The sequence below is a fragment of the Volvox carteri genome (assembly GCF_000143455.1).
Source record: "Volvox carteri f. nagariensis unplaced genomic scaffold VOLCAscaffold_32, whole genome shotgun sequence".
Taxonomy (NCBI): Eukaryota; Viridiplantae; Chlorophyta; class Chlorophyceae; order Chlamydomonadales; family Volvocaceae; genus Volvox; species Volvox carteri.
Window position 1 is genome coordinate 605325 of NW_003307575.1, and position 14449 is coordinate 619773.

At 55.0% G+C, this 14449-nt stretch overlaps 1 protein-coding gene across 1 annotated transcript; it reads right to left on the bottom strand.

The window, feature by feature from the left end:
- Nucleotides 1-1848: 1848 nt before the first annotated feature.
- Nucleotides 1849-14085, bottom strand: VOLCADRAFT_105697 (uncharacterized protein; the record flags this gene model as incomplete). The annotated part of the gene is made up of 19 exons (XM_002952827.1): nt 13776-14085; nt 13606-13674; nt 13393-13494; nt 12176-12243; nt 11250-11291; nt 10068-10271; nt 8611-8678; nt 8160-8196; nt 7695-7754; nt 6963-7145; nt 6284-6307; nt 5838-5892; nt 5611-5794; nt 5124-5181; nt 4930-5051; nt 4168-4364; nt 3913-3955; nt 3543-3611; nt 1849-2160 (listed from the first exon to the last, which is right to left on the bottom strand). The coding sequence occupies exons 1-19, from the start codon at nt 13850-13852 to the stop codon at nt 1849-1851; spliced, it is 1974 nt and encodes a 657-aa protein (XP_002952873.1). The 5' UTR covers nt 13853-14085.
- Nucleotides 14086-14449: the final 364 nt, after the last annotated feature.

Below are 14449 nucleotides of genomic sequence, written 5' to 3' on the forward strand. Positions count from 1 at the left end.
CCGTTGCATACAGCCAATCCATTATGGTAGAAGAGTTTATTGCATTTTGCATGCACAGATGCAACCACGTATACAGGTGGGGTCTCGGCCGTGAGCCGTCAGCAGGTGCTGATGTTGCAACTGAAAACTGAAAACGGAAAACGATAGGAGGAATTGTCCCCGCACCGTGCGGCACCTTGGGGCATCCCCCACGGATCTCCAGGGCTCCACTGTAGTCCTGTTAGTGAGACACGGCGATCTGACAACTTTGGCCAGAATTCCTTATTGCGAATAAGACGTACAAGCAAACAAACGAGATACTTTTGTGCCGTTGTCGTCGTTATCGATGCTTAGAGACGTACCGAAAGCCGAGAATGCGATTGTTACAGTGGACCCCGAAGCCGAGACGCTCTGTTGCGAAAAAAAAGGAGGGCGAGCTGCTTGATGAGGACACAGAATCCAATAGTCTTGCACAAAGTGGATAACAGCAGATGAATAATTTTTAATGTCTTGGGTTCTGACATACGTACGTTGATCGCTCAAGGATACCCGCCGGGCCATCTCCTCCAGCCGGCAGCCAGCGCCGCGCTCACCACGATGATGCAGCAAGATCATCGACCTCATCTTCTCATCACCCACAACAGCGCAGATGCCGCCGCGGTTGCTGCATCTCTCTCTGGCTGCTGCTGTTTCTTCCTGCTTCCAAGTAAATCTATTACGCATCCATGGCCACGCACGTACGTGACCACTCGCGCCTTGGGGGTGTGAAGAAATGCATATGGAACGTCCCCCATCCATCCATCAGAATATTCCGAGTGCTAGTGAATGATGCACATTGCGGCGTTCTTGATGTTATGACGCCAGCCATGTACGTGTACAATGTGTACGGGAACTAGGTAGAAAAAAAGCAGCCCAATGATGATGAGGTTCACTTAAGGCTTAAGCAAGCCAGTGCGCCTAAACAGGCAAGCCTGCGGCTATTTATATATCCGATAGATAAGGAACTAGGTTTGAGTTGTAATAAACAGCAGCAAGGTTTGCAATTCACACAAATACACATCATATTGCGTGCTGCTCAAGTACTAATGATGGAATAAGGGTAGGTGGTAGGTGTGCGTGAATGTGCTTTCAGACAGAATCCGTTTGAACCTGCAACGTTCATCTTTTATCACAACCAGTCAAGGTGGTGTCGAAAGACACCGGATGCGATACACCAGCGAAGATGCAGCCATCCAGTGTACGACCCGTACTAATGCACGACGTCGTAAAAAGGAAAGTCTTTAGAATAGCTACCTGAACCCCTTTAAAGAGAAATGTCCAGAGATGAGATATGTAACTGCTATTTTGCACGTTACGGCACCCTTTTTCTAGTCTATGTCGTAAAAGGAGAAGCAAGGAGCAAAACTTACCAGCTAATCCAAGTGTACTATGAACTACGAACTACGAACTACGAAGTAAGCTTTTGTACGTACATACTGGTAAGCTCACTAGCAACCTCGCTCTTTCCTTGCGAGCTGCACATCTACATAGGTAGATGTCATGATTGGGAATTCGGCTGCCTGCACGCGAGCCGGCTATTAGGACGACAGGTAGTGCGGGTAGTTGCTAGTGCGGGGCCTTCAATGTTGTTTGTCCTTGTTACAACATCAGACTGTCGATCTCTTCCCCTCGCAAGCAAGCACGCACACCGCACAAGCACAAGCACACACACGTACAAAGCACACACACACATGCAAAGTTGCCCTCGTGCACCATCCATCCTCAGATAGCCAGAGGGCACCACGAGGGATTGACGAACAGACGTTTGATGGCTGTTATAAATGGTACGAGCATGTTTTGCTGTAGTAGTAGGCGCGACCGCAGCACCATCTAGGCCACTGTCGCTGCTGTACCAACACCCCCCGGCTTGAGGAACCCCAGTGTCAAACCCCCCCGAAGCACCACGGCATGGCAGTCATCATCATCATCATCGCCACCACCCACCGCCTCAGTAGTGGGCCGCCGCGTGCGGTTATATCTGACGCTGGCATGTGACCCAACGGAACTAACCGCCCTATCGGACTGCAACACCAATCCGTTTCTCCATGGCTGACGTGCTGCTGGCTGTGACCATCCATGTGCGAACCCCACAAAGCCATGGATCTGGTACAGCAGCTCGTACATCTCGTACAGGACCTCCCGCTGCGCCCACGGCACCGATGGTAGATTCACAAGCAGCAGGGCATGCACTTGGTCGAGCACACGAAAGTCACTGTGGTACAGATCCCGTATGATCTCCCAGCAATTGCTTCCACCCAGGCAGTCGAGGATGAGCAAATCGATGGCTGTTGTGTCTTTAGTAGCGCCACCTCTGCTACTACTGTTGCTATTGCCTGCTGATGCCATACGTCCCAGTCCCCCTCCCTGTTCCTCTCCTGCCTCATCGGGAGCTCCGTTCGCACTGGTGGTGGTGGTTGCGGCAGCCGCTGCTGAAAGCAGTGCATGGATTACAGCAGCCCCTGTGAGCCCCCGTGTCTCCGCTGGACGACGAGTATCTTTCCCTGACCACCCAACAGATTCCCTCCTCCCAGCTGCAGCTCCGCCCCCCGGCTGGCTCCGCCCCCTATTTGCGATGTTGTTGTCGTCAGATGCAACCGGGTCGCTCAACACCGGGCTCGGGTCGTCGTCTTGCTGCGTTGCTTTTCCGGCTGATGAGCCCTTCCTCCCATGCGCAGTCCGGACGGAGAATGAGCCCATTCCGGCACTGTTGTTGTTACCACCGCCGAAGCCGCCGCCGAGGTCGCTACCTTCCTCCGCTAGATCTCCTGAGATAGAGATCACTGCCTCTTCACTCCCTCCATAACCCGCAGCAGCAGCCAGCATCCAGATCCGGACCGGGCTGTGCCAGAAGATGCGGCCGTTGCCAACAGCCCTTAGAACCTTTTACGCGCGTCGCGGGTAGGTAGGTTATGTAAACACCAGCGGGCAAAGAGTACTCAGGGAAATGATGCCAAGGGAGCTAAACCCTTCTTGCAGGTTAGGAGGATGGCATGTGGTGCCGTGTGACAAGATGGACAGACATGGCCGCAACGCAATCGTGTGGGAAGAAGGAGGAGGAGGACGGTCCTCCAGATGTTTAGGATTAAATGAGAAAATACTAGAAAAGAATGAGTACGGTGCGACACGTTACGGGAAACAACCTCATAACGTAACCTCGGTGAACGCGTGAACTCAAGAACTAAGAACCCCAAGCGGCGTCCAAGACTCCCAAGCATGCTGCACGTGCACATGTTAGGGCTGAAATCCCAAAGCCAAGCTAATAATAAATATAAACAGATTCCATTTTTTTACTAACGCCTTTTAGTACAGGTCCATCTTATTAGCGAGATCTTATCTATTTATTGGTCGTCATTTCATGCAAGGCTTACATGTACCCTTTGCAGGCCTATCGTGGTCTATTGTGATGTGCAGCAGGTTATGGGGACATGAATAATATTACGCATGTTACGTACTGGTGGACGGTCTATCGATCCTGCGTCTCCATACTCGTCGTATGTGCCGTACGGTCTCCATTTCGCTCCCACCAGATTAAGCACGTGCACATCACATGCGAGGCTCCCAGCCAGCGCGGTGTCCAGCTGCTGCTGCTGCTGCTGCGGCGGCGGCGGCGGCGGCGGCTGCGGCGTCTCTCGCACATGCAGCACTGTGCAGGGCCTTGTGCTAACTCGCCGCATACCGCTCCTACGCCCACGCACGCCCTGGCCTGCAGCATCCAACCGCTTCTCAACCCCCCGTCCCCCCACCCATCCAGAAGACTGCGGCGCCGGTCGCGCCTGCGCCTGCGCCTGCCGTTGCGCCGTGAGTGGCGCTGTTTGCTGCAGTTCTGAAAAGACTGCCGCTGCTGCTGCTGGTGCAGGCCCCTGTAGCGGTGTAATCGACTGGGTCTCCCCTGACCTTACTGCAGTCGCGCGGCGGCTTTGGGCAGGGGGAACGGGGCCTGAGGTTGGGGCTCGGAGGTACCATTCAGCAGCGAAGCAGGCTGGCTCCGAAACCGCTTCATTCAAAGGCAGCTGTCTCGTCTTCCATGTTGCCCCAATCATTCCATGGATAACTGGATCCAGACGGCGGAGATGGAGGCGGGGGCGGAGGCGGGGACGGGGCCGGGGACGGTCTCTTGGGCCCCCCCCCGTCGTCGCGTTCCGTGCTGACGATGATGTGCCCTCATCATTGACTGCGGTCGCCTTGTTAGTAGTGCCTGCGGTTGGGCTGCCAGAGGTGGTTGTCACCGTTGTGGTGGTCGTTGCGGTGGTTGCTGTAACGGTCACTGGAATGGCGTCGCCACAGCTGCGGACGTCCTCGATGAACAGCCGCGCATCGCTGAAAAAGGTTGACAGCCCTTCCGTCACCTGTACGGCAAAAGGTTCATGACGAGACTCAGGACAGATAAAAAAAACGGAATACAGATATATATAGAGCAAACGGAGCATATGGAAAATTGTACGGGAAAAAAATATGAATAATGGATCCCCCATGTAGCAGATCTATGTTTCTAAGCATGTTACACCTTCCACCTCTGCGTTGCCCTTCTTTTTTCCTAAAGGTGCAACCGTCATGGGTTCATGCGAGGTCTGGGGGGTAAATCCCCCAGGGTGGCCCAGACACGGGTCACCTGCAATTAATACAAGATGGTTTCGGAGGCTCTGTTAGGTGCGTTACGGTACGGCAGGAAGGTTTGCAAAGGATATACGGTCCAGGATACTGTCCAGAAGACCACTAGCTATGGGATATGATGGTGGGTGCAACGGCACATACAAGGCAGCTGGAGAGAACGAGAAGGAGAACGAGAACGAGGAGGGTGATGAAAAAGATTTAGGTTATGAACAGAAAGCCTCTCCATCACCACGTCTTCTCTGTATTCTTTTCATCAGGGGGTGATGGCGCCCTGTTGCGGACTCAGGTAGAGTCACTTACCGAGTCCTTGGACCTCTGCGCCTTGCTGCCGTCGTAGCCCAGCCAACTACCGGAGAAATGGTGTTCGCCCACAACGTCCAACAGACTCAGCAACGACCAACTACTCGTTAGATCGCCCGGGGCTGCGGCCGCCGCCATGGCGGGAGCAGCAGCAGCAGTGGCAGCAGTAGTAGCCGCCATTGCCGTATTCCCACTCACGCCGGTGATATTGAAGTCCTGCGGGTTATTATAACGCAAGGCCCCGCAAAGGGGCTGCGGCGGCCAGCGGAGGGTTGCTGCCGTACCGGTACGACCTGCTGACGCATCCTGGGTCATTGCGGCGGTCGCTGACGTATTCCTGCGGGTAGCGGCAGCACCCGCAGCAGCAGCAGCTGCCTCCACGGCGGCCACGGCGGCTGACGGCTCCCGCCGCAACAACGGTGTGATGAGAGACACAGCTCGGTGGCAAGCGCCATCATTCCAGGCACAAGGATGAAACCACTGACGCGGGCCGTACACCACAGCCTCGGAGCTCCGAAACCGGGTCCGCCCTTCGGGAGCCGCAACCCTGCCAGCCTCCACATCGTGTTGTCCTCCCTCCTCCTTGCCTTCATGAGGGTCTGACGCCGACGCACCCGTCGTCGCGACAGCAGCAACCGCGCCGGTGCTCCCGCCACCACTACTACTACTACTACTACTTACGGCGGCTGCAGGACTCGGCGGCTGTTGCTCCACTGTTGTTGCCGTTGCTGCTCTGCCGACCCACGGGTCGGTGTGCACCTCTGTATTGCGATCCGTGGGAATCACGGTGCTGTAGCGGCCGGGCAGGGGCCCCGATGGCACTGCGAACAGTTCCTGTTGATGCGAAATGGAGCGCCGACGGACGCTCCGGGGTGGGGGGTGGGGGGTAAGGGGCTTCAGGGGTTCACCTCTGAAAGCTGCTGCCAAGGAAAGAGTGCTGCGGCAGATGTACAGGAAGCAGAACTGGGGGAGGGGGAGGTACAGACGAGATGTTTTGACATGGAGAACAGGAACTAACAACCGACACCTGACAACTAACAACTAACAACTAACACCCGGGAAGTTGGAGCGAAGGTCTGTAGTCAAGAAAATGCAAATCAGGATATCATTGCACATCTGGTCTTCCTTTGTCCTTTTTTGTAGTCCCCCTGCAGTTTGTAGGACAGTTTGTATTGTGCCCCAATATCTAATGTGTCCTACACAAGCAACATACACACCACAATTCCACCTGGTTGCCAAACCGTCACCTATCTGCATCTCTCTCAACCACTTCCTGCAACCCCACCAGTCATACCCCCCGGGCCCCGGGCCTCCACTCCTATACTACTTCGACGTTTCCAATGCAAGCCCGCACCTTTCCCCCTTTTTACCCTCCACGCTGCATGTTTTTTTGGTGTGTGTGTGTGTGTGTGTGCGTCTGTGTCTCTCACACCTCGGTTGACTTTTGTTGGCTTTTGGGGCCGCCTTCAGGGTTTCGCAGCTCTGGGAATTCCACGGAAAGACTGGGATTCTGTTGGCGCACGTGACCCCTTCTTGCGAATTGTATATGGCAAATTTTTATGCTCACGGGAGCGGCCACCGATGGACGATTATCTATTACCAATTTTTTTGATTCTCTTAATCGGAGGACTTTTCAGGCTCAGGCCTATTTCAATAATAATTGGGGGTCCTTCGCCTTCCCTTTCCTCGCGGTTTGACTGTCTAATTGCCTTTAGTTGTCTCATCTGGGTGATTGCCTAATTTGTATATTAGTCTCTAGTGCAGTGCACGGCCAGCTCGCCCGATGGCTCTACTCTTCGTGAGTCTGGAGCCCACTGTAACAACCACACACACACACACACCTCGGTTGTGTTACCCAGAGAGGCGTAACACTCATCACATCTCCCCACACACATCTCCCCACACACATCTCCCCACACACATCTCTCCACACACATCTCCCCACACACATCTCCCCACACACATCTCCCCACACACATCTCCCCACACACATCTCCCCACACACATCTCCCCACACACATCTCCCCACTCACATACCCGGAATGCTGCTGTGATGACGCGGGGTCCGGTGGCGTACAGCGGATCACTCAGGCCCGCAGCCGCATTGGCAACCAGCTGGCGCATCACCAGCTGCCACAGCGGGTGCCCCGGCACGGAGCCCATCTGCGCGTTGTTGGCCAGATCAGGCTCCTCCGCCATGAGCACCAGGTCGTAGCCTAAACAGGCAGCGTTTCGCAACGTGTACCCACGCGTGTACCCACCGGGAAGAGAAGATCCGCTTGGTAGCAGTTGGCGTTGGTTCGTAACAGTTGGCGTTGGTTGGTAGCAGGGACGGTTGTTGCGACTGACGGCATTTACGCTGATTGCCTGTCTCCCGTGCGTGTTTGCTTTTTGTCGAGATCAACGACATTTAAATAATATATAACGCGCGACACGGGCTCGGGTCGCTGATGAGGCCTGGTGTGCTGTAATGGAGTTTGAGAGAAGAACTAGAAGCGCTTGGGGGCCGCCGTAGACGTCAACCCAATTATATAGTAAAATGCAAGTACAATCCAAATCACACGGAAAAAGTCAAAATTCACACGAAAAAAAATTAAAAAATTCACATGAAGACTCATAAAACTCCCACGAAACTATATCAAAGTTGACATGAAAATTCATCAAAACTTACTGAAAACCCACAAAATTCACACGGAAAAAATCTCAAATTTCACAGGATAAATGAACGATTTTACGAAATTAAATCGTCCTAGGTGCTGAATTACCTTCCAAACTGCGATCCAGTGGCCTGAAGCACTCCGTGTCCAAATCCAAGTACACTCCACCTGCAAAAACGGAAAGACGCCTAAACAGGCAGCCGCCGGTGCCACAGGTGGTCCATGTGTGAAGTGCACTGCACGTGCTAAAGTTCACCGCGGGATGCTAGATACATGTCTGGAGGGAGGAACTCTTTTCCGGATTCTCACACTGCTTTCCATGCTCATTTCATAGCCTTGTCAGAAACGCCTATTGAGCCTATTGAGCAGGTTGGTTGCCGCCAGCTTTTGCAGGTCCTCTCTACACACGAGATACCAACACCAACACCAATAATGATATTTAATAGAGATGAAGTAATATAGTTAAATAAACAAATATTATTTAAATAATAAATATTATGAATTATTAATATTTTGAATAATATTGAAATAGTTAATATTTTCATTATTACAGATGAAAGACCCGGTGCCCACCGTAGGTGTGGAGGATGAAGGGCCTTAGGGCATCTGACTGCATCACCACGGACGTGTAACCTTGCCAAGCGGCCAAGAACCAGGGGTACCTGCCACGGGACAAACCACCGGACCGCAGTCAAAGTGAATTAAACTAGAACGGCGCCAACATTAGGCACACCAAGGATAGCCACACAAACACACACAAAAAATGACAAGTTACAAGTTCCGCACGAGTGCAGGGTTGGCCACTTGTATGTATGTATGTATGTATGTACGTATGTGCGTGCGTGCGTGTGGCCACTTAAGCAATCACACCCAGCAAGCAGCAATCCACCCTTCATAAACCCCCGGTCCACAACTTGCAGATAGACCCAGAAAGAGGATGTCCTCATCCTCTCCCCTCTCCCCCTCCCCCCTTCTGTCCTCATCCTCTCCCCTCTCCCCCTCCCCCTTCTGTCCTCACCCTTACCTGGTCCTCAACAGCTGCTCCCCGGCCTCCCTGTCCCAGAATATGTGGCGCCATCCCGGATTGTGCGTCTACATGTTGCACGGTACAGCACGGCAAAATGATGGCGGTGAGCGCAGCAGCACAAGGACAGGAAAGAGTGACAGTGTGAAGGGCGAGACAAAGTTTCTCACTGCACCACGAGTGAGTCGCTCCACCGGCCCCGGGGGCCCCCATCCCACCTGGCAGGAGAGCCACCACTCACGCCTGGTAAGCAGCAACCGAACGGGATATACGTGATATACATGAGCCGGCGAGGCAGGTGGATGGCGAGCGGCGAGTGACGGGAGGAGGAGAACGGGGTAGGGGCGGCAAGAAGGCATTTCTTAGGACACACATACATACGCACAAACATACATTAGGATATGGTTCCTTCCCACAACTGTTATGTGTTAGGGCATATCTGGACTGGGAAGCCGCATGGGGCACATCTCAAGGGAGCACTATTGCAGGGTTGCAGTTAGCGCCAGCCGTGGGAATATAACCTCGGTAGCATTCGCCTCTGTACGACACTGTACGACAGTACGGTGGTAGTGTAGTGTTCATGGAGGCCTTACCCTTCGATACCTAGCAGCCTTTCCGTCTCTCGACGGCACAGTATCGCCGTACGACGGGACAACATCATTGTGACGCAAACAGCTGCACGCGTATGTGGAAATGGCCATCTGTTCATGCTTTGCCATTTACTTTTACGACCTAACTAACTAACTGAACTAACCGAAAGTGCGTTTTCTCCGCTCGCGAGTCCCTTTCCAGTGCCGCCACTCCAGACAGGTAGTTTTGGTGGATGATGGGGGGGATGCGATGCAGCCTGGCAGTCCCCGGATCGACCCGGGGGGCCACCTCGTTCGCCACCGGAAAGGCCGCCGCCGCTTTCGGCCTGGTATCCTGACCCGAGTCTGGGTGCACCTGCTGCTGTTGCTGTTGCTGTTGCTGCTGCTGGAGCTGTTGCTGCTGCTGAAGCTGCTGCTGCTGCTGTTGCTGCTGCTGTTGCTGCTGTTGCTGTTGCTGTTGCTGCTGCTGCTGTTGCTGTTGCTGCTGCTGCTGCTGCTGTTGCTGTTGCTGCTGCTGCTGCTGCTGTTGCTGTTGCTGTTGCTGTTGCTGTTGCTGCTGCTGCTGCTGCTGTTGCTGTTGCTGTTGCTGTTGCTGCTGCTGCTGCAGCTCAGAGTTTGTACGTCCTTTCTCCACCAGCTGCTCTTGCGGCGGTTGGCGCTGGCGGTTCACTGCTTGGCCCCTTACGGCTGCTGCTGCTGCTGCTGCTACTGCAGTTGACGGCCGGGGAGGTGAAGAACTCGCCGTCGAGCCATTGACCCCTTCGTCCGCAGTCGCCGTCATCGCCTCAACCCGCTCCTTGCCTTGGGCATGTTGTCGATTTCCTCGGCTTCCCAGGTCCGGGCCTGGGCTGGAGGAAGAAGACTGACGTGGCGAGGCGGTTGTGAGGAACCCGGGGATGCGAAGTGCAATGTGCCGAGTCTGCTGGTGCGGGTGCTGGTGCTGGTGCGGGTGCGGGTGCTGGTGCGGGTGCGGGTGCTGGTGTGGGTCCGGGAACTGCTGGTGCAGCTGTTGGCTATGCAAGAGGACCACCAGAGAGCCCAGAAGGCTCAGCCCCAACACCAGCAATATCCCTTGGGTAGTTTGGGGGACAATGCGGGGGGAGGCACAGAGGGAGGGAGGGAGGCACAGAGGGAGGGAGGGTTTTGGCTTGGTTATGTGGAGGGCTGCTTGCAGGCAGCAGGATAGTCCTGCTGCTCACTTGCAAGCGGGCATGAAAACACGCAAAGCGGGCAACATCTAGAAAAGCGCAGAGCGATCGAAACGGTCGAGGTGAGGTGAGGTGAGGTGAGCTCAGCTGATCTGTCGTCGGGGACATGCCCTGCAGGTGGGTCTGGGGACCTACCTACGAGTAAGCCGCCGCCGCCGCCGCCGCTGGTACCGCCGCCGCTGGTGCCGCTGCCACCATTGCCGAGAAAGACAGCTGCGCTGGCAGGCGCATGCATGTTCCCGTGAAAAGCAGCGGACTGCGCTTCGCCGGTCTTGCAGCCGTCGTGATGCTGATTTTGGCGCCGCTGCGAATGCCGGTGCTGTTGTGACTGCGACTGCTGCTGCTGCTGCTGCTGTTGCGTCTGCTGCTTCGGCTGCTGCTGCTGTTGCGTCTGCTGCTGCTGTTGCGTCTGCTGGTGGTGGTGCTGCTGGTGCTGGTGGTGGTGCCTGGTATGCAAGGCCATAGGGAACCCTGCGTCGTGTTACCAGCAGGCGACACGGGGCACGGGAACCTTCTCCCCAACTTTCCGTTACGCAAGGCGCCACGTGTATCAAAACATCTTGACGTGGCTGCCGCTGTATGTGACTGCCGCTGTATGTGACTGCCGCTCACCTAATCCGACCTAATGCCGAACTTGTTTCCCCTGTGCACAGGAACGGCACCTGTTGCTGTTGCTGCTGGATCCCACACAGCACACACGCACGAGGACTCGGACGAGCCGCCGAGGAGACCGCCAACCGACACAACGACTGCGCAAAGCTGCTGGCCGCAGTTTGTTCTGTACGTCCTAATAATTGCCCGGTTATGCGGGCGGGCGGGATTTTTTTGATAGCCCCCTCACCCTGGACCCCGACTGCCTTCAGCAAGTTGGCCCTGATGCAGCCTATAAGGACAGGGGGAAGCACGTGGCTGGCGACGCAACGTGGGTCGCTAAATTGCGCGCTTGAACCTAACGTGAAAGTTGTTTACATCTACTCGTCTGTGAAACTGTGCGTACCTAAAACTGTGTATATAGCAGAGCAAGTTTCGCCAAGCTGCTAGTCGAGCAAGCAAGTAAAAAGGCCATGTTTGATTGTTATTACAGTTCCTGAGGGATGAGCGTTTTCATGGTGTTCAGACTTTGGACGACAACTTTGGCTGTGTTTTTTCCTGGGTAAATCCTAAGGGATAGCTACTCTACAATGGAATTACAACTGAAAATCGTGTTTTTGTCGCATAGTCGTTAAGAAACTGCCAGGCTCAACATCAAAACTCCTTATAGCTTTTTTTCTGAAGCAGCTCTGGGAACGCAGCTCTGTGTACAGATTCTGGCCAAACTTGATGCTTGCGCGTTTTGTTGTGAAATAGCGAAGAAGAATTCGGAAATCTACCAAAGGGGTTTGGAACGGAATATGTAGACGTCGCCGGCGAGGCAGGGAATGCAACTCACAGCCCTTGCTCGTGCGCGCAGCATACAACACCTCTCAGAACAAGTATTATGCAACAGACCACAGCACCAACAGCCATAATCAACTCGTGATAGTACATATGCTTTTAATAGAGCGCTTTCGATGTTTCCGTACGCGGTAGGTAGCTGCAGAGAAACAGCACAACCCTCGAGATGTCAGTATAAGGGTTGTTCCCATGACAATGGTAGCGCTGTTGCATTACCGTTCTTATAATGTACAACGCAACACCAACACACACCCACACCCACACGCAACATACCTATCGTTGAATTTATGTTCATCTCTCCACTCCTGCCTATAAAAACAATCCCTTTCCCACCTTGAGACATCTCGCAAATACACATGTACGGCCGCTGCCGTACATTTGCCCGTCCACAGCGCAATGTGCTGTGTGCATAATAGCAGTTCACCATTCCGCCGTACGCAACACGTGTATTACGTGAGACGTTCCTTCGAGCATCACATCATCAAACAGCAGCAAGGAGCATCGTAAAGAGCGAGAAGAAAACCCCAGGGGCCATCACACATCCTCAAACCTCCTCCGAAACCACATCAGGTTGGCGTCCACGCCGTCTACGGTTCTGTACGCGAGTTTGAGAGTGGGGAAGCCAGCCAGCCAGCCAGCCACCCATAGCCATCAACACGCTCATCCACCCAAACGGCCGCCTCCTTCTCCTCCTCCTTCACCTCAAAAAGCGGCGACAGGACCCTCTAGCCTTTAGCCCTCCGCTATCGACCACCACCACCACCACCACCACCACCACCACCACTAGTACATAACGCCACACTCCAAAAGAGCAAACAGTGCTATACCTACTACGACCACATCGCCAAAAGGTGCGCAAGAAACCTCCTGCAAGATATGAACACGTCGCTACCGTGTTTGATAAAATGTATAATCTGTTCGGAAAACGGTTTGACACACGGCTAAAGCCATGCATGGCGCGCCCTTGGCCGGCGGTTGGCCTAACAGATATGTAACGCAACTGGGCGTCCAAGCCCCGCCGCGGCTTTTCCAGGGTGTCCAAAACAGGCAACACCCCTTTAGGTAAAACCAAGACACAGTTGCAGCCGCCGCCGCCGCCGCCGTCGGCACCACCACCGAGAGCCCCCAACATGCGACCTGCTCGCCTCGCCTCGCTTGAACCAGCCCAGCCCAGCCCAACCCAACCCAGCCCAGCCAAGGGCCGAGCGTTGCCTAGTTTGGCCCTACCAAAAGCCCCGCTTGACGAATGGCGCGCGCACCCGTGAACCCGGAACGAGGCGGGCGTCTGCTGGAAGGAGCGCTGCATTGCTGCTGTTGCTCAGCACCTGCCACGTGCACACTGCACGGCCAGCTTGCGCGCCTCTGTGTGTGTGTGTGTGTGTGCAAATACATGTATGTGTGCATATACATGCGCACACACACACACACTCTCTACATCTTACATACACCGAGACATAGATAGAGAGACGGCGGCAAGACTAAAAGTAACACACACACACGCACACACACCCCAAACGTAGGGAAAAGGCAAGCAGTGCATGCTAACGCACCTGCGCCCGCATCCCCCCAGGGGCAGCGCCAACTCCACCATCCGCAATCCCCCGTGGTCGCAATAATGTAATCGTGCCACCCACGCCATGACCACCAGCCGGCTGTATGTATGTATGCATGTATGTATGTATGTCCACCGGCGCCGCAAGTACGGAGCGGAAAATGACCCATCAGGTCGCTGATGATGCCTGCAAGTGGACCACACAGCGGACCCCCCGTCCCTGTGGTGTTCAGTAATCGTCATCACCATCGGCACCAAGACCACCACCACGTCGTGGCAGCTGAGGAGGTGGGAGCGGGGTTGCGCGTGCGATGGCGGCCACGTTCAGGTAGATGTCTCCGCGCACCAACCACTGCCACATGCTCTCACATGTCACCTCACCGCGTCAGAGGCGGCGGCCCCTGCCGGGAGCGCCCACCGCCCCTGCTTTGCATGGCCAGCCACATACTTACATACATACATACATACTTACATAACGCGTGTGAACAGTCCGGGCAGGCCTTGCGCACGAGTACCCGCGGCACACAACTGTCGTTCTCAACCGCATAACGGTCCCAACCGCTAACCACCTCATGTACAGCAGCAGCACCAGCGGCACATAAACAGAGCCCTGCGATTCAGACCTTCGACTCACATTACCTACATACATACGTGCATACGCCTCGCGCCGCTTTGCACAGCTCGCACACGACGTCGCACGCCACGCCACACGCCACACGCACCCGTCGACGACGGGCTGGCCCCTGATGCCGTCGTCCCCCAATGGCCGTGGACCCGCCCCCCAAAAACCCCGCCCCTCGCGTGCCAGCCGTGACCCGCACGCCGCTACTCCGGAAGGGTCCCCCACCATTCTACCCACACGAACCCCCTAACTATCCCCAAAACTTAATGCATTGCGACGGTGGTGGCGAGGTGGAGCGCGAGGAGCTTGGCCTTCAAGGGAATTGTATCTCTGGGAACGCCTTATGGAGGCCCCTGCGGCCCATAGGGCCCCTGTGACTGTGCGGCCCATAGGGCCCCTGTGACTGTGCGGCCCGCCGTTACGCACTGCCCAC